Source organism: Typopeltis vanoorti, chromosome 21, assembly GCF_054136105.1.
Source record: "Typopeltis vanoorti isolate ZY-2024b chromosome 21, IOZ_Tvanoo_1.0, whole genome shotgun sequence".
NCBI classification, from domain to species: Eukaryota; Metazoa; Arthropoda; class Arachnida; order Uropygi; family Thelyphonidae; genus Typopeltis; species Typopeltis vanoorti.
In genome coordinates this window covers 77609519-77629537 of record NC_143569.1, presented here as the reverse complement: position 1 = coordinate 77629537, position 20019 = coordinate 77609519, and the positions used below count along the sequence as shown (strand labels likewise).

Below are 20019 nucleotides of genomic sequence, written 5' to 3'. Positions count from 1 at the left end.
TGAGGAAAAAGTCAGAAAAATTGCTTGATAATTTACATACCAAAATTTATAACTTTTGTTTTTTTGTTTGTATCCAATTTTTGATCTGAGTACTAAATAGGACTGCATATTTTACAAGCAGAAATTTATTTGTATCCATGGTTTTTATGTGCACTAAATTTCATTTCTAGCTAAATCAACAAAACCAGAAATATACAGAAACAAGTATGTAGAATAAACAAAATTTATGAATATTTGTAAATTGTTATATATAAATATTTCTTTTCAGAATTTAAAGATGATTAAAAAAATGTGAATAGCATTTTTAACATAATAACAAATATGTTTTACAGTTAGAGAACTTCCCTTTCCTCTACCTCCCTCCCCTAAGATTATCTGGGTAATCATCTGACTTTTCCTTGGCTCAAAAGAACCAAGCATGATGCTTAGTTATTTTGATTTAACACGTTTTTCCTGTTAGTTATGCATGTTAACTTGAAATAACCAAGCAGTCATCTAAGTTGTAATTTTATTCTAGTACATTTCCACATCGACTATACGCAATGTTTATTTACATGGAAGTTATTAAAAATTGCCACTTTGGGACCAGAATATCTCCACGAAATAGATTAGATCTTTTAAGGATATTCACTGAGCTATTTTTCTAAGATCTGATTACCATTACGTTAAATCAAACTCTTGCAGATATCATGTTTTAGTCATCTAATGGAGAAAGATTAAAATTATAATGATAGTTATAAAATTTCCCTTTTTTCAAATTCCATTTTAACAAACTCTTTAGAAAACGTTTTCTATAATTTCTTATTTTTATGGCATAAAACTATACTCATAATAGATTAGTTTTTTATATGTATATTGGTTAAATAGTCTAGGAAGATATACAAATTGTCTAACTTTTCATAATGGGAATTTATAAATGTCATAAAAATTTTTTCCTTCATTTTTTTATGCACCTTTGAAAACCTGTCCTGTTTTCTGTGATGTGTCTTCAGGTAATATACAAGAGAATATTTATTCCAGGTTAAAAATATTCAGACAATTGCTCTGGATTTGGCAGACTGGGATGCAACTAAACAATGCATTGAAGAACTGGAAAATGTTGATCTTTTAGTTAACAATGCAGGCATAGCTATCTTAGAATCTGTTGGCAATATTACATCAGAAGCTTTTGACAAGTAAGTATGTTTTGATGAACTGAGTAGTAAATTTTGGAATTTAATGGCAGGTATAACAGTAAACCAAGTACTTATTATAATTATTTATAGTTAAGATAAATTGAACCACATATTATAACTATCAGAAGCAAATTAATTACATAAATTGTTAACTATATTGAATATAGGCATGTAAGTGCTAAACAAAATTATAAGTCTTACAGTATAGAATTCACATATGCTGGAAATAGTTAAACTGCCCAAATTTATAGGTTTGATTATTGTGGGACTTGGTTGACAGATTTTCATAAAGATATTAGTAGTGCATGGAGGATGGTCAAGGGGGTGTTTGAAGAAAGTAGTATCAGACTATATATCTATAGTATGGAGGATAAATTAGGTAGGAGTTAGATGGATACAAAGCATAATTAAGCAGGAGTTGTGGAGGGAATATAAAAAGGGAAAAAGATGATCAGTAAGCCATCAGCAGTACAAGTTACAGTTAAGAAGAGTGACCTGTGTGGTAAAGAAGACCAAAGCTAATTATGAGAGAAAGCTAGCTGATGAGGCCAAAAGAAATCACAAAGAGTTCTTTTTCTATGTGGCAGGTAAAAGGAAGAATAAATGGAAGAATGACTTGAATAACTGCTGATGGTAGGGAGATAACAGAAGCAAATGAAACAGCAAGTTACTGAGTGATCAAGTTCTGAGTATTGTTTCATTGCCATTATCATTGCATGCATTTAAAGAGAAAAAAATTAAATACACTAACAATTGGAAATTATAACGTGTTATAATATATGATGTTAAATGTAGGAAGAGAGTCTTAACAATTAGAATCCTAGTAAATGATGCTGATTGTCATATATTAAATTACTTACTTAGCACAGCTATGAGGGAGTATTCAGTAGAATGACATTCCAAGATTGGAAAAAGTTTTAGGCAATCCCAGTTTATCAGAGTCATGAAACTGGATATATTCTTGGCATTCTTCTAAGCACACTCGTACAAGCCTACCTATCTTCCCATAATGTGCGAGCGTGTACGAGCAAGGAATTCTGTAGGAATTCGTGTACGAGCAAGGAATTCAATGCAGAATTCTATAGACTGCTGGATAGGAAATAGAAGGATATTTATCTTCTGGAGAATGTAAGAGCAAATTTATATGAAGTGGATAGAATGAGATTTGAAAGTTAAACTGACATATATATGTTTGACAAGCTTCTCTCTCTCTCTCTCTCTAACACACACACACACACACACACACACACACACACACACACACACACACACACACACACACACACACTTTGATGTATGGTATGGAGATTCTGGAGAAGAATGGGATGAAGGCAATGTTCCCTCTAAGCTGTGCATATGCACACCAGTCAAAAATTTTTGCTCTCAGAATTTCTAATTTACAGTCAATAATTTTTGAATACTATGAAAATTAATTAAAATCGTACTTTCATTTATTTTATTTAATAATTTCTCCAATGTCTTCACTTTGGTATTACTCTAATCTTTTATTTTTCAAACATTTATGACTGCGACCCACAATAAAAAAATACATTTTACATCTATTCCAATCGTGCACACATTGTACCATCGACAGGATGTAGCATAGAGGCAGCCTGCCTCATGGCACCGCTTAATAAGGGCACTTGTTAAGCCATATTGCAGTAGGCAGCAATTAAACTAATTCTATTTCAATTCTGTGAAATTTATGAAGCACTTGTGGAATTATATGAAAATCCTCAATTGACAGGTTCAAGCGAAATGAAAATGAAACAAGATGCACTGCTCATGACCTTTTTGAAAAAATCACTTCATTCAAATTATTTGTAGCATAATTATTTGGTATGACATTCTATCATTAATAAACCCAGTGAGTAAAATGTTGCAGAGTGTAAATTTAAATATTGGCCATGCCTTAGTGCAGCTGACACCATCCTGAAATTTTTAACTGATTATAGGAAAAACGGATTTCAACAAATGCAGCTGAAATTGCAGAAAAACTTGATGTACCACTGGAATTTCCCCATGTAAGAATAATAAGAAAAAGAAAAATGTTTTCCTATAAGAGCCATGATGAGCCGCAAGCGAAACTTAATGCCTTAATGTATCAATTAAGACATTAAGAAATTAAGACAGTTATAAACACGCGGCGTGTTAGTTAATGTCGGATAATTTTCAGTTCTCGTGTTTACATTATTAGTTTGTGCAGAAGTTCAATTATATTGATGGTATATGTGTGATCAGACATTCCTAGAATAAATGAGGTCATTAATGTGGTAAGTAAAGTCAGTAATCCAGTGTCATTTTTCACTGATTGGAGTTTCGTGTACTCGTCGAGTTAGGCCTAATTTACACGTGTATGAACCATTGTATTGCTGGTAAAGATATAACAATTTAGGTGCTAGTTTCATTTTTACAACTTGTTATTGGTTAACTTAAAAAAAAAAAGAAATTGTTACTAGATTATGAAGATGGAGGCTCAGCAGATCTGTTTAAGAAGGAATAATCACCATGTCAATGTACTAACTACTTTTAATGAGTTACTGTTTACTGAAACTTTTGTAGATGTGACTTTAGTATGTGAAGGTAAGAGACTTAAAGCACACAAAATAGTGTTGTCTGCCTGTAGTTCTTTCTTTCATGGCATATTTCTTGAAAACTCTTGTAAACATCCAGTTGTTATTCTCAAAGATATAAAATACATGGATTTAAAAATGATAATAGATTTTATGTACAAGGGTGAAGTGAATCATTTTGCAGGACCAACTTGCCACGCTGCTTAGTGCTGCTAAAAGTTTGAATGTTGAGATCTGTACAGAAATTGCACAGAGGGATACTTCCAGTATTGATATTCAGGAGAAGAGTGAACATGACTCAAGTAACCAGGCCTTGTTACTTGCTGAGGTGCAACAGAAAAAATGCAGCACAGAATTGCCACCAGTAATTAAGAAGAAAAGAGGAAGACCTCAAAGTAGATATCTTTGTGGTTCTAACAGTAAAGGCATGAAGGCCAATGTGTCATCAAAAGTAAATGAATTAGACACACCAGAAGATACCAACAGGTCAATAAAGTTGTTCACAAATGAAGGAAGGTTAGAACTCTCAGGAACTGATTATCCATTAAATGAGATTTCTGTTTCTAATTCAAATATATATCCTAGTCCAACTCAGAACTCATTTCCATCTATACAGAGTTCAGTGTTGGTAAAAGGATCACAACAAAGTGAAGATACAATAATAGAAATTGAGGAATCACAGGCATTGGCAACATCTTTTGTCAGTTTGCTCCAAGATTCATTGTCAATCCCAGTAATGAATACGATGACAATTCTTAATACTGTTGAGTTAATTGAAACTCACTCAAATAATATAGAATCAGGACTAAGTACAGATAGCCAAATATTAGTTCCTTGTTCTGTATCACCTGAATTATCTACTTCTCTTCAAGTTGCACAAAGTATGATAAAAGATATCGAACCTGGTGTCTCACTCTTATTACCTGGAGCTGCAGTTTCACCTTGTTCCAGTTCTTCACATCAAGACAGTAGATCCATGATGATGTCGTGGGATACATCCAGGCCGACTGCTGTTATGCCAAACATTCCTAAAATACATGATCAGCAGCTTCCATTACAGGATCAGAATGTTGCTCAAGAGAAGGAAAATGGGTCAGTTAATTATCCTTGGATATCCTCGTCAGAACATCATTGTGAGGACTGCTGTAGATGCTGCGCGACCAAAAATATCCAAAGACATAATAGGAAACTACATGGAAATGACAGACAGGAATATATATTGGATATGGACATGAAAGCAGAGTTGATGATGATGAAGCAAGATATGAACTGCATGAGAAATGAGATGAAAAGAATTAGAGACATACGTGGAAGAGTGAATAAGAACAGAAGGAAAGATGGGCATGCGAAAGATATATCGAATGATTCGAGAGTGGTTCTCTATGGAGATTCCATTATTAGAGGTGTGGTGAATGAGAAGATGCACAAGGTTTGTTTTCCTGGTGGTAGAATGGAGAGAGTGATTGAAGCGTTGGGCATGAGGAATAAGAGAGCACAAGAGTTGGTGGTTGTAGTAGGAACAAATGATTTGGATGGAAACAAGGAAAATGCCAGATAGGATATAAGGAGATTATTAAGGAGAGTAAAAGATAACAGTGTGGTAGGAAAGTAGTCAGTGTGTTGCCAAGGTATGATAGTGATGAATTGAGGAGACGGGCAAAGATTATGAATGATATGTTAGCGCAGTTATGTGAGGAGAATGGAGTGCATTTTGTGAATGTGTGGGAGGAATTTGAGGGACAGATGGAATTGTATAAAGAAGATGGGCTGCATTTAAATGGTTTTGGTGTGAGTCTGCTGGAGAGATTGTTACTGGCAGGAGAAGTAATGACTGTAATGAATATATCTGAGGTGGTGGGAAGTGATATGAAAGAGCAAAAAAGTAAGGTAGGGAGAGGTATTTGTTCAGTTGCAAATGGGGAGGTGAATATTATGAGTGGAGTAAATGAGAGGGTGGAGGTACAACACGAACAGGGAAACGGGAGGAGTTAGGGTGGATGGGGAGAAACTTTATGAAACATGCGGGTGTTGAATTCAGAAGTGAATGTTTAAGTGGACAAACACAAATTGAGATGGCCTGGGATGGGTGGAAAGAGTTTAGGTGTGAAGAAAGTTGTAGAATTGGTGGTAATATAGAGGAAGTGAGGGGAAGGTATTGAAGAGTCACATCGCAGGAGTGATGTTCTTAGGACTTGTAGACGCAGTAATGATTTATTATGTTTATTCACTAATGCTAGAAGTATTTGAAATAAGGGGAATGAAATTGTTGCTTTGCTCGAGTCTGTTCGCTCCAAAATTGTTGGTATAAGTGAGATGTGGTTAGATGACGATGACATCCTGACAGGAATAGAGATGAATGGATATGATATTTTTCATGAAGATAGACAGGGAAGAAAGGGAGGAGGAGTACTGTTAATGGTAGCAGATGAGTTGTGCTCATCTAAGGTGGAATTGCAAAGTGCAAATAGCGGTCACAGTTTTGAGGCCGTATGGTGTGAGGTAGAAGTTAACAGGATGAAATATTTAGTTGGGTGTTGCTATAGACCTGGTAATATGGAGGGTAATGAGAAGGAAATGTATAGGCAAATTGGCCTAGCTAGCAAGAAACGAGTTATCATTATGGGCGACTTTAATTATGGTAATATAGACTGGAAGCAAGAGACTGCATCTGGGGGTAAAGAAAATGAATTTTTGGAGTTTTTGAAAGATAATTACCTTAGGCAGCACATAACGGAGGGTACACGAGGATCAAGAGTATGATTTGATCATCTCATCAGATGATGTTATTATAAATGAGGTGTCAAATCTTCCACCGGTTGGTGAGAGTGACCACGAGGTGATCACGTGCACGGTGACCAGTCATTCGAGGGCGTCTGTTAGAAAGGGATAAATTTGGAATTATAAGACTGGTAATTACGAAAAGCTCAGGAAACAGCTTGCGATAATAAATTGGAAAGAGGAACTGGATGGAAAGAATATCAATGCTGCTTGGGCCATACTCAAGAACTATTTGGTGGAGGCAATATCAGAGTGTATTCCAAGGGTCAAGAGGGTAAACAGAGTGGGTGTAAAATGGATGAATCAAGAGATAAGGTATGCAATATTGAAGAAGAAGTTATTATGGAAGAAACACAAAATGAGAATTTATAACAACCAGTTGCATGAAGGAAGGTGAGCAGGCGAGGAAGGTGACTAGCTTGATAAGGGTAGCAAAAATGCAGTATGAGCAGCAGTTAACTAAAGCGGCCAAAAAAAAATCCTAAGGAGTTTTTTCGATATGTCGCCATTAGAAGAAAGAATGATTATGGTAGGATTGATTGGTGAAAACGGAGGAATGATAACTGCTGCGGAGGATATAGTTGAGATATTTAGTGAGCAATTTCTAAAGGTATTTCATTCTTGTGAATGTGACATCATGCAGAACTTGGAAGCAGTGGGAGAGGAGGAGGAGGAACTGTTAGTAAGTGAACAGGAGGTATATGAGGAATTGAATAGACTTGATGTAAATAAGGCTGTGGGACTTGATGCTATTTCACCACGTGTCTTGAGGGAATGCGCCAGAGAGTTAACAACAGCTTTTGTATATCTTTTCAACATGAGTCTCTCACTGGGTCAAGTATCAAAAGAGTGGAAAGAGGGTAAAATTGTTCCAATTCATAAGGGAGGTGATAAGAGTAAGGCTTTGAATTATAGACCGGTCTGTGTGTCTGGAGTTGTGGTCAAGGTATTAGAGAAGTTAGTTAGGAATAAAGTTCAGAATTGGGTTGACAACAGAAAAATACTCTTTGGTGGCCAGCATGGATTTACTAAAGGAAAATCGTGCTTTAGCAAACTGCTTACTTTTTATAATAAAGTGACAAATGCGTTGGATAAGGGTATTGCATATACAGTGGTATATTTAGATTTTGCAAAGGCGTTTGATAAATTGCCACATGACGGGCTAGTAATTAAATTGGAACAGATGGGGCTGAACAGTAGATTGGTTCACTGGATTGGAGATTGGTTGTCTGATAGGTATCAGCAAGTTGTCTATGGAGGAGCGATATCCGAGAAGAGGAAAGTTACTAGTGGTGTACCTCAAGGGTCTGTTTTGGGTCCATTGCTGTTTAATTTGTATGTAAATGATATCTGGAGAGGTCTGAATGGTGATGTGCAGTTGTTTGCAGATGATGCAAAGTTGGGCAGAGCTATCAGGAGTAGTGTGGATGCTGTAGCTTTGCAAGAGGACTTGAATACACTGTCTGAATAGGTAAATGAGTGGGGATGTCAATTCAATGTTTCAAAGTGTAAGGTTTTGAAATTTGAAAAGCAGAGATGGGATGTAAAGTACACAATCTGTGCGAATATCTTGGAAGAGGTAGAGGAAATGAGAGATCTGGGAGTGATTGTAGACAAGGACCTAAAATTTCGGGGACATGTTACTAAAATAGTGAAGACAACACAGCAGATAATGGGAATGATGCAGAGGACATTGACTTGTAGAAGTAAGGATGTTATGGTTCCATTGTATAAGGCTTTGATCAGGCCACATATGGATTACTGTGCACAGATCTGGTCACCTGGTTTTCAAAAAGATGAAATTGTATTGGAAAAAGTTCAGAGGCGATTGACTAAGGTGGTTTCTGGTCTCTGGAATGCAGAGTATGAAGACAGATTGACAAAATGCAATTTGCAGAAATTGGTGGATAGAAGGAGGAGGGGAGATATGATTGAGACATATAAGCTGTTAAGTGGTTATTACCAGTTTAATGTCAGGGAGGTTTTGCACAGAATGGGTGAGGATAGCAGGAGAACAAGAGCTTATTCCTGGGAGCTGTATAAGGAGGGTGTGAGCAAGGGAGTGAGGAGCAGGTTTTTTGCATGGAGAGTGGTGAGTGATTGGAATGTTTTGCCCGAGAGTGTGGTGTGTGCAGAGACAGTGAATATATTTAAGGCACAGTATGATAAACTGTGTGTATAACAGTGGACCTCCCACGATGAATCTTTGACTCCATGGAGGTTTTTATAATAATAATAATAATAAATAGCTTACAAAATAGATTTGAACAGCTGATATCACACAATGATCTATTTGGATTTTATATAATATAAATAATTTACATAACTTTAGTTCGGACGAAATATTAAAACATTGTAAAGACTTGGAAATTGCTTTGAGCAGTGACAAAACATCTGATGTAGATGTAATAGATTTTGAAGAATTAAAAATTCTCGAAAAAATAATACAATTGAAAAGTGGTCCTCACCATCTCTCATCCTGAGATTTTTATTTAATAAGGTCAAAACACCTTATGGTAACTTGTTTTGGTAAAATACTTATAAGCTCTGTATTACTTAAATTTTGGTATTTCCAAGCCTGGCTCCCACTGATGAGACCTCAGTAAAGGTCGAAACCGGTCTGGGTAGTGGCCCCATGCCTTCAATGCATAGCATCATACATCTCCTCAAGGAGATGTGCTTTGCATTAAGGGTAAATATTAAGAATAGTGATCAGAGCTTATTTCACCTTTACCACGAGTTGCCTAGTCTCACTACTTGCAGGTGCAAACTTGACTTACTTAGGAAATGGATTAAAACCAGTTTAAAATAGCTTGGTATCTTTAACGTGTGTGTGTGTGTGTGTGTGTGTGTGTATATATATATATATATATATATATATATATATAAAACCAAAATCTTGTAGAAATATATATAACCAAAATCCCTGTTAGTGTAGCAAGTGGGGAAAGAATTTTTTCCAAGCTTAAACTGTGCGAACAGCAATGACCCAAGAAAGATTGGTTGGTCTAGCAATTATATCAATAGAGGCAGACATAGCTTATAATGTAAAACTCTTTATTGTGTGATATCCCCATAGAGCAAACATTTAATTAATATTATTATGTAATTGTTTGCATTAGTGTTTCTCTTGTAATAAAAAAAAATAGCTGGAGATTTTCTTATATTTATGTCTTATAATCCATTAGGGGCGATATTTAATTGCTTGCCTCAGGGCGCAATCTAATCTGGCGACAGTCTTGTGCACACACAAGGTCGTGAAGTGATACCCTGAGGGGATTGAGGTTATACAATATTAGGCAACTCATGGCAATTATGGAGCAAGCCTCAAGTACTTTTCCACCTTTCAAAAATCACTTTAATGTCTTGTGCCTGTACCAGATATTAAGCTTATAAAAACAGATACTATTACACTCTTGTCTTAGCAAAAAAGTCGAGAAGCAGAAAGTGCAGTGTCTGTTCTTGTTATAATATCTGATATGGAGCCTCAAGATATGCTAAACTGATTTTTGGAAGGCAGAAATGTGTACATCACTCCACCTTTGCCTCAAGTTAGGTATTGCACTATCTCTATGGTTAGCTCTCTCCATTGGGGAGAAATGAAAAACATACACTGCATGGAAAAAAGTCAGCAGACACCCCCCGATGGGCAAGGTGCATTGTACCATGTAATAAGTTCTGTGTTTGTGTATAAAGCAGAGGAATACAATGCTCCCGAGTGATTATATCACTCGGGAGCATTGTATGGAAGCACTAGTCACCTGCAAGTGCTACCCACAGTGGATGATCCACTACACTCATGGAATGTGACCAATAACATGTAAAAACTACCATTCTCAGCTGGCTAAGTTCCAAGCATTGACTCTAGAACACAAATCTGCACAAAATATTGAGAAACAATGCTCGCAACATGGATTTCCATGGTAGGACTGCAAAATGCAAACTCCACATTACCTAAACCAACATGCAGCGTTGTTTTCAGTATTGCAAAGAGCATATGCTGTAGATAATGGAAGATTGCAAAGTAGTATTATGGAGTGACGATCGTGTTTATACCCTCTACTAAGCAGATGAATGGGTGTGAGAGAGGCCCAATGAACATCTCTTACCAGAGTGCGTAACCCCAACTATGAAATTCAGAGGTGGCGGTGTGATGGTATGGTCCTGTTTTTCCTTGTTTGACCTCGGACCTCTGTTTGTGGTGCCATGAACATTGAACTCTGAGATTTTTTGGAAGGACTCTGAGAAGTATCTGAACATTCTGGACAATGCAGTGCTTCCTATTTTGTGATGTTTCTATGGAACTGACCATTGTCTCTTTCAGCAAGGCATGAACTGTCATAAGGCTGCTGCAACTGCATGATTTGTACACATGAACATCCACACTTGACTGGCCTCTACAGAGCCCTGATCTCAACCCTATTAAATATCTGTGGAAATAACTAGAGCATCAGGTGAGATCAAGGGACATCTGCCCCACAACAGTCCAGCACCTCATTACATGCCTACAGGAAGAATGGTCCAAAATTCCCATTAATTGTTATTGTATGCTTGTGGAAAGTATGCCCGTAGAATTACTGTTCTTTACTACACATAAAGCAATATGTCTTTCGTACATAAGAGTTAATCGAACATGAATTTTTTTACCATTGAATTCAACATAAAAAAAGAAATTAAAATAAACAACAAAAGCAGAAAGTAGGAAATAGTTTATTTAATGATGTGAATGTGCTTGCCATTAAACGTAAAAGAGTTAATTTTTATTCATAGTAATAAACAGTTTTGCTTGCTACACCTATTCTTTTGGAAGATGAATGAAAATGTCCCTGTATAGTAATAAATATTCTCTCTTCATCAGGCACTGTACTGACAAACGCAAGAAAAACAAGTAGGCCTTTATCGTACCACTAAATGCAGTACAGACACATTTAAGCTCTGTATTATATGTATCAACAATTAGTGTAAATTGGAGACATCTGGAATGAAAACTAGATGACTACATAATGATTATAAACAACTCATCCTCTTTCAAATACTATACATTATCATTTAGACAATACTAATTTTGTAATTAAAATTTAATCAAAAGCATTCAAACTAGCATGCTACATATACAGTGGTATCTCGCTAATCCGAACTAATAAACACAGAGCTCGTTCGGATTAGCGAATTTTCTCCCAAGAGGCAACAATAACTAGCGTTTAAAACAAAAATAATCAGATTCTAATGATACATCAATTTAATTCTGTAAATAAATGAATTAACTGATAGAAAAAATGCTACTGTCCTAATATGAAACTTAAAAAATAATACAGTACACAAGTTTATTTTAATAAAAAATTTAGTTTGTATGTACCTGGATTGTTGAGGATTCTGATTTAATAAAATTGCATAGTTCAGTACATAACTTAATTTGCGTTAAAAAAAAAAAAAAATCACTTTCTTGTAAACAACACACACAAAAAAAAATGTTTTACAAAATAACACAAAAAAACATTTTTTTTAATTTCTTTGTAAAAAAAAAAGTTACTGATTTTCTTTTGCTTCTTGGAAGCTAAACTTTTTTCGAATGCTTCTTCTCGGAGCTGTATTAGCAATAAAATTTTGTGGAATGGTGTGTCATTCTGCTTACTATACACATATTAAAAATGTCAACTGCTTCTTCATGTTTTACTTTTTTTTTTCTTTGAATTCTTTATCGTCATCATTGTCTGCTAATTCATTCTGTAGCGTCATATTTATAATTTCAGCTGATTTGATTTCAAATTCACTTTCGGTTCTACTTCTGATCCATTCTAACATCTGTTTGTGAAATTTCAACATTTGGATTTATAATTCTAACCAAATTATGCATGTTTTGAATTTCCGCTTTTTGTGTATCACCGTAGTTATCTTCATAAATTCTAGAAGGCCACAGTTTTTTCATGACGCTCGACAGTGGTGATTCATGCCGACAATACGTACTGTACAGTATAAAAAAGCAAACGTCAACACACATTAAATTAAAATAGGCCTACAGTATGACCGTACAGTCGACAGTATGAAAAATAATACTGTAATAATAACAAAATAAATAATAATAGTTAAAATAATAATTATTAAATAAAAAGAATTGTACACAAAATAATAGTTAAAATAATAATTATTAAATAAAAAGAATTGTACACAAAATAATAATACATAATAAATAAAACTTTTTTTTTCCTTTCAAACCACAGTTCGGATTACTGGAGGGTTCGGACTAAAGAGGTTTGGATTAGCGAGATACTACTGTATTTAATACTTGGTAAAAATGCTCCCGCTCATCATGACAGGGACATAATATACCGTCAGGGGATTTCCCTCTCGAAGAGAAATGCGAAGTGTGACACTGCAGATCATGAACGTGTTAGTTACAAAATCTATGAGAAACACTGATATTTTCTATTATTTCATATTTTAAAAACATGTTAGTCACAATCTGCTAAACTGATTTCACAGCACATTAATGGGTTGTGACCTGCAGTTTGAAAAACACTGCTCTAACCCATTCCAACTTAATACACTAATTGGTTACTTTTAGCCTGCTTCATGTGGGTGAACCTGAAGTCAGCAAGTGAAGCATATTTGTTTAGAGTGTCTACACAGTACAGTCACTTGAACTCATGCAAACAGTGATGGATTTTTGTAGCTGTGCAGATTTAAGCAAATTAATTTAGTGCTTGCATTTTAATGGGTTATAACTAAATGAAAAATGGGCAACATTAATATGAAAAATATTACATGAGTGGTTTTGTTGTATTAAATCTTCAAACTGCTGTTGAAATTAAAGCAGAAAAGACTGCAAATTTATTTTATATTTGAGTGCATGGACAAATGTGTTGAAACGGCAATGCCAGAGAACCACCTATTCTAGAACTTGACATAATTTGTTTATAAACTGCATATACAGGGTGTTCGGGATAAATTTGACAGTTTCGTAAGGAAAAAGAAAATCTTCTTTGTATCTATTAAATTTAATGAATTGACAAAAAAACATTACAGGCAGAGTTAATTACAATACTATCAACAAGATTTACTCAAAATAACCACCATTAGCATCGATCACAGCTTCAATTCTGCTTCGGAACCTCGAACAAGCTGATGCTACAGTCTCCCTGGGAAGGGCCGCAAAAACTGTTTTAATTTTATCCATTAACTGGGCTTTTGTATTACTGGAAGTGCGATTGGTGTCTTTTTCAACTGCGCCCCATACAAAATAATCCATGGGGTTAAGGTCTGGGGAATTTGGAGGCCAAACATTTGGACTGGTGAAGTCGTAGAAATTTTCAGACAACCATTTTTGACTTTTCCCAGAGGTGTGGCAAGGGGCCGAATCCTGCTGCCATACATACGGCCTACCATTGGCTACCCTTGTTATCCAGGGCTTGACTACAGTTAGCAACTCCACGAACAAAGCCCGAATTCCAATGCCAGGGTTCTTCAACACCTGTTCCTGCAGATTTGCGAGGAATTCTGCTGTACGAACGCAATCAGATCGTCTGCTAGGGATCTTTCTTCTTGCTACATCCTCGTAGTCACCATTGCAAGTCTCTAGTTCATGCCTGATTGTTTTTACTGTATTCAGGGAGCATTAGGCAGCAGTCGTAATATCCTTATTTTGATGGCGGGCACGAATCATCATGATACAAGTTATTCTCTTCCATGATTCAGGTGGGTTCCAGCTATCCATCCTTTCTGACATCTTGTATATGAATGAAGAAGGGTCCAAACTTTTAAATGAAGAGAAGTGTGTGTTAATACATGTAACTTACGGAAAAATATAATTAATTATAAATATGTCAAATTTATCCCGAACACCCTGTATATGCAGTATTTAAGTAGCTGAAGGAATTTAAGTAGTTCTCCAGACAATAGTAACTTTCAATGCCTGGTGAAACCCTACTAAATACCTTCATTATTTGAGAGCATCAAGTGGCTGTTATCCCTGAGTATGGCATCTGGTTTCTGTCCCAACACCTAATGGTTGCCCATTTCACACACTTGCCACATGGCCATGAAAATAATCTGGACTTCATCTGTTTCTCCATGCCATTACAGCTCCTGTAAGATTTTTTTTTTTTTTTTTTCATTTGAGTATATTTTTAGATAGCTTTTTTAGTACAATTATTGTATTTAGGGCATTTAGCAATGTTTAGTAACAAGAAAATTTCTTGTCAAAAATATACTTTGTAGCCTAGCAGAAAGTTATCCTTCAATAATTCCATACATTTTCATTCCTTCATCTTGCATGCTTTCTCTTCTCTCCCTGATAGTCCTTGCATCCCTAAAATTTGTCTGTGTAGCGTATTGCCTTTTCACATGATCTGTTTTGTAGCAGCATTCAATTGTGAATTTTGTCATATTAATCAGTATCTATGTCTGCAACAAACAGCTTCAAACTTATTGCCTATATTACTTATACTACTACCACTGGAGATTTCTACTCTAGTTGTGTTTAATTCCTGTGGAATCATTAACAGTGGCCCCCCCTACTCTTTCTATCCTCCTCTTTAAATACACTGAACCTATCACATTCTATTCCTATAATATCCTCTTTTGTCAGCCCAGTCTTGCTAATGCCTGTAAATTTTACTCCCACTATGTATAATGTTACTAAGGATTTCTCACCTTTATTTGTGATGTTTCTGGCAAATAAACATGATCTATGACTTCAGATTTATAAGCCAAACAGCCATCCCAGTTAGCATTGGTTAAGCTATACAATCATACATTCCTTGTCACATTTTCTGCCTTTTTTCCTCATGCCACTTAATTTTCTTTCTTTAGAAGTCATCCCTTTAGTTATTCTCCCTTTCCCCCTCCCATACATACATACACCTTCTGTAAGCTTGTCTTACATTCTATCAAGATTTTACTTATTTCCTTGATTCAATGTATCATCATCATCATACGTATCAAGGATTTAGGCCTAGTATGGCCTGTTCCGGCCTTAGAAGTCATCGTTGAATCGAGGACGTCCTGGTTTTCTTTTTCCTAATGGCTTGTACTTTAAGGCTTGTAATTAATGTGATTCAATGTATTAAGTTATAAATTTAAATCTCATAAAATTTACTTAATTCCTAATTAGACAGAAGACTAGGATATTCAAACTTTAATTTCTGTTTTGCAGGGTATTTACAGTGAATGTAAAAGCTGCCATCAATGTTTCTCAGGTTTGTTTTTATAGAAAATCTTTGAACCTCCATGTTTTATATTAATACTATAGGCTCATTAATAAATAACATAAATTGATTAAATAAATACAAGGATGGAGAAAAAAGTTTGTAGCTAAGTTTTTATTATCATATTATTTTCTTTCTTTTTTTTTCAAGGAGTACTCAAGTAGTCTGTAACTGTGATAAATATATTCAGATGAAATGTAGCAAACTGCTACTTAAAAAAATAGATTGATTAACTAAATTCCAATGATTTTTATCAATCCACAAATATTAACTCCTGCACTAACCAGCCTATTTATTTTGTATGCACTTTTAAGTTACTATTTAAATATTATTGTATGTATTCCAATAGCAAATAAATGTACACTCAGATTTGAAGATGCCCAAGTTTTGAATAGATTCAGTGTCTCTATCCAAAACATTACTATAAATGTATCTTTAGCTACCAAACAGCAGTATTGTTCTGACAAATTATGAGTGACCATTATCACAAATTTCTTTGAATATCATAAGAAATAGTCCTAAGATTAGGCAATATAGGCACTTAGAGATTTCTTTCTAATTCTACCACATCACAAGTTCCTCACATTATAGTATCCATTGACTTATTTCCAATTAATGTATGTATACTAAACTGAAACAAAAGCTTCTGAAAGCAATATGCCTTTCCTACATAACAGAGTTAATCAAACATGCATTTTATTATCATTTAAATACAACATAGAAAACTAAATAAAAATTTAGACATCACCATATTTGGAAATAAAGATGCCTTGGATTAATTCCAACAATTTATGGATTGCCAAAAATCCATAAAATAGGAATGGGATTTTTTTTACAATTGGGATTTTATTTCCAAAATTAAAGAAATTTAAAACTAAAAGCTAAAATAACATGGTAAGATTTGAAGTTGCATCCTTGAAGTTGCTATACATGGTAAGATTTGAAGTTGCATCACATATGCCATTATGTGTTAATCTTGAACAATTAATGAAGCAGTTTCCTCCAGATATCATGAAACTTGTAGATTTTGTTATAAATTCTGACCATTTTACATATAGAAGAATTCTTTTCTCAGCTCTGAAAATGAAGCTTGGATTTTCATTAAGAAGATGAATAGTATCTATCAATGCATCAAATTTCTTGGGGAAAGTAGTGGGGAGGGGGAATCTTTTTTGAAGTATCTTTTATTTGTGTGTGTATGTCAACCTCTTCACACATACACACAAGATTGCAGAACCTTTGACACAAGAATGCCAGTTATGCATGTGAATAGGTAGTCGGAAAGAAAGAATGTTTCTTGAACAGCTAGAAGTTGTAGTCCATAGGAGAAAATGGGCTACAAGGAGGTGAATTAGGCAGTACAAAGAAGAGAATGGGAAGTTGGCTTCGATATGTTTGGAGCTATACTGTTTAGATGTTGCCGCAGTTTCTTGTGTTTTTATATGATTGGAGGAAAGTGAAGGAATTGGTCAAGCCATTCCTATGAAAACATAGAAAAGTGCATCATGAAGAAAGAGAATGTCTGCGGGAAAATGATTATAGCAAGTGTGTGTGTGAGAGAGAGAGAGTGTGGTCATCTCTTAAGTGGATTGTCCTCTTGTGGATAGCATTTTAGAGAGCTTTTTGATGCATTCGGGATTCAGATAGTGTTGGAAGTTGTATAGCGGGGGGGGGGAGTAGTCTTGAATGGAAGTTAACACCAAGTTTTTTTTTTTTTGGAGGCCAAGCATGTGAATGTGATATGGTTGTGCTAGATTGTCCCACAGTGGTATCCTGACATAAATGTAGTATAATCGTGATAACTATGACAGATTTTTTTTTTATTTTTAGATAATTAAAATTTAATCTGTTTCTTTTCCTTTGCAGATTGTTGCCGAAAAGATGAAAGCAAAAGATGGAGGAGCAATAGTGAATATCTCTAGCCAAGCAGGTGTGGTGGGACTTCGTGATCACACTGTTTATTGTGCCAGTAAAGCAGCCTTAGATCAGATTACAAGAGTTATGTCTCTTGAACTTGGACCTCATAAGGTATATTTTTTTTGGCTTTACCATGTTTGCAAATATTATAATTAAGATGCAAAATATGAAGCATCCTGTCTGTCATTCTGATAGACATGAATGTCTGTATTTTTTTCAGTGTTTTGTATATTTACTATCAGATATTTAAATTATCTTAGGTTCTCTTATCTTGCTTAATTAGTTTTAATATATTAGTAATTAAGTAATTTTTCCTTGTAAAATGCCTAGTTATAAAATTTTAAAATGTTTTAAAAAAATTAAAAATTATTTAGGAAGATAGCTTTTTATTTCATTATGAAATTATTGTCACTTAATTAGTTTATTATAGTTTAGATAGATTTTTCAAAGAGGGTATGTAATATAAATCTATAATGAATGCTACTTACTATGCAAGCTTTATTATAGAGAGTCTTAATAAAGACAGTTTCATGTGAAGTATATGCAGAAATGCTTTATAATGCATGGCCATTTAAGATATTTATCTCAAATACTCCCCCCCCCCCCCACACACACTCATTGTTCACTTCTGTTTTGTGTTTAATATTATGCCTGTTGTTTTATTAGCCAATCAGATATTATGCAAGGTGATTGAAATTGAAAAAAAAAATGCTAGTTTATTTTTTGACACTGCTTTAGTCTCTTTGAAACAACTTTGTATAAATACCAAGCTAGATTTTATATTGGCAAAAGGGCAGCAGGAATTTAAGGAGATAACATTTCTATTAAAATTCTCTTAAAGAAAAACTGTATCAGATTTTGAAACCTCCACAATTCTACACATTAGCAAATAACTGGATATCTCCCAAGACTGTATACCCTGTTATTAACTTGCCATATTTTTTACTTTGTTTACTCTATCCAAACCCACTAGCTCATATTAACTACTCATATTAACTGGTCACATCTTGAACATCTCAAAGATCATAAATTCATGTAAATCATCCTTTCTTCTGTCTCACTTCCTATTCTTCTATCCAAATCACCAGTTTTACTAGGCAGTTAAGATTTCTGGATTAAACTACTCTTGCAGCTAAGGACACTGTTTAAAATAAACAATGTGTGTACAAATACTGTTTTGCCATTAACTATGTTCACACCAAACATGGACATATCATCTCATGTTGTACATTTCCATGGGGCAGGATGTGAGAAATGGTCTCATAAATCTGTTTGCGTATTGGGTGAACATGCCACAAATTGTGACATGCAGTTACTATTGAAATGGAAGCTCAGTAGAAGAGAGGAAGAAACATCTATTGTTTTCAGTTTATATAATAATCAACAATTAAGATCATTTTTGGAAGCACTCTTTTTCTTTGAAAACACATTCATTTTTATGCATTTTGAAATAAGATTTTTATTTACTTAGATGTTTACACTTTCAGAAGACTGTTTAGTTTTGTTTAGTTTGTCTGTATACTCATCAATGGAGATGTTATTGTAGCAGTAAATATGGTAGTTTTCCAGCATTGTATTTCACAATAACAGATAAGGGAAATTATTCTAAGAATTTTTGCCATCTCACATCTTATCCTTCAATTCTTTTACTTGAATAAAAGAATTTATTTTATTTTTCAGAGTTTATTTCCAAGAAATCCAAGTAAAATCTTGTTAATGTTTTAATTTCTTATATTTTGAAAATCACCTGGAGTTAAAAGATGCAATAAGATTATCATGAAGCTTTATTCAAGATTGTCATTTTGAATCTAAATTTGTTAATGTGCCAGAGATATTATTTTATGCAGAAATATGTATGAAATATAATATTACAGGATTTAAAATTTTCTTTCTTAAATGAAATCAGAAAAGGTTTCCGATTATTTTATAAAAGTGATAATAATGGCAGTGATAGGTTCACATATATAATGTTTAATTTTCCAGTTGCTATATGGGTGGAAAATTGGACCTCTTAATTTATCATTAGCATTCACCACCTATATATAATATTGTAGGTTCCAAGAATTGTAATCATCAAATATATATGCAAATTTTCTCATTTTTGAAAGGCTAGAGCAGTAGTTCTTAACCGGTGTTCCCCAGAACACTTGTGTTCTGAAATAACTCTTGAGGTATTTTTATCCATTCCGAATACCCAGCTCTCTCCACAAGGGCACTGAAAATTTTGTTACAGTTTGAAACATCATATTTGTGTGAGCTCAGTTTCTCAATATTAACCCATATAAAAACTAAAAAAGCGTGAAGGACTTACAATTATGGACAAACAGATGAGGGTAGCTTTATCACATATTAGACCTATATCAGCTATAGGTC

The 20019-nt window shown here is 34.5% G+C and overlaps 1 protein-coding gene and 1 pseudogene across 1 annotated transcript in view; one reads left to right on the top strand and one right to left on the bottom strand.

Annotated features, from left to right (window-relative positions):
* LOC150095008 (L-xylulose reductase-like) overlaps window positions 1-20019 on the top strand; it is a 48392-nt gene that overhangs the window by 13895 nt on the left and 14478 nt on the right. Inside the window, exons 3-5 of the mRNA XM_090410874.1 lie at window positions 1021-1175; window positions 15678-15720; window positions 17596-17757. Coding sequence (XP_090267000.1) covers window positions 1021-1175; window positions 15678-15720; window positions 17596-17757 — 360 coding nt within the window. The remainder of the gene's footprint in view (window positions 1-1020; window positions 1176-15677; window positions 15721-17595; window positions 17758-20019) is intronic.
* On the bottom strand, window positions 9801-9971 carry LOC150095009 (U2 spliceosomal RNA; annotated as a pseudogene).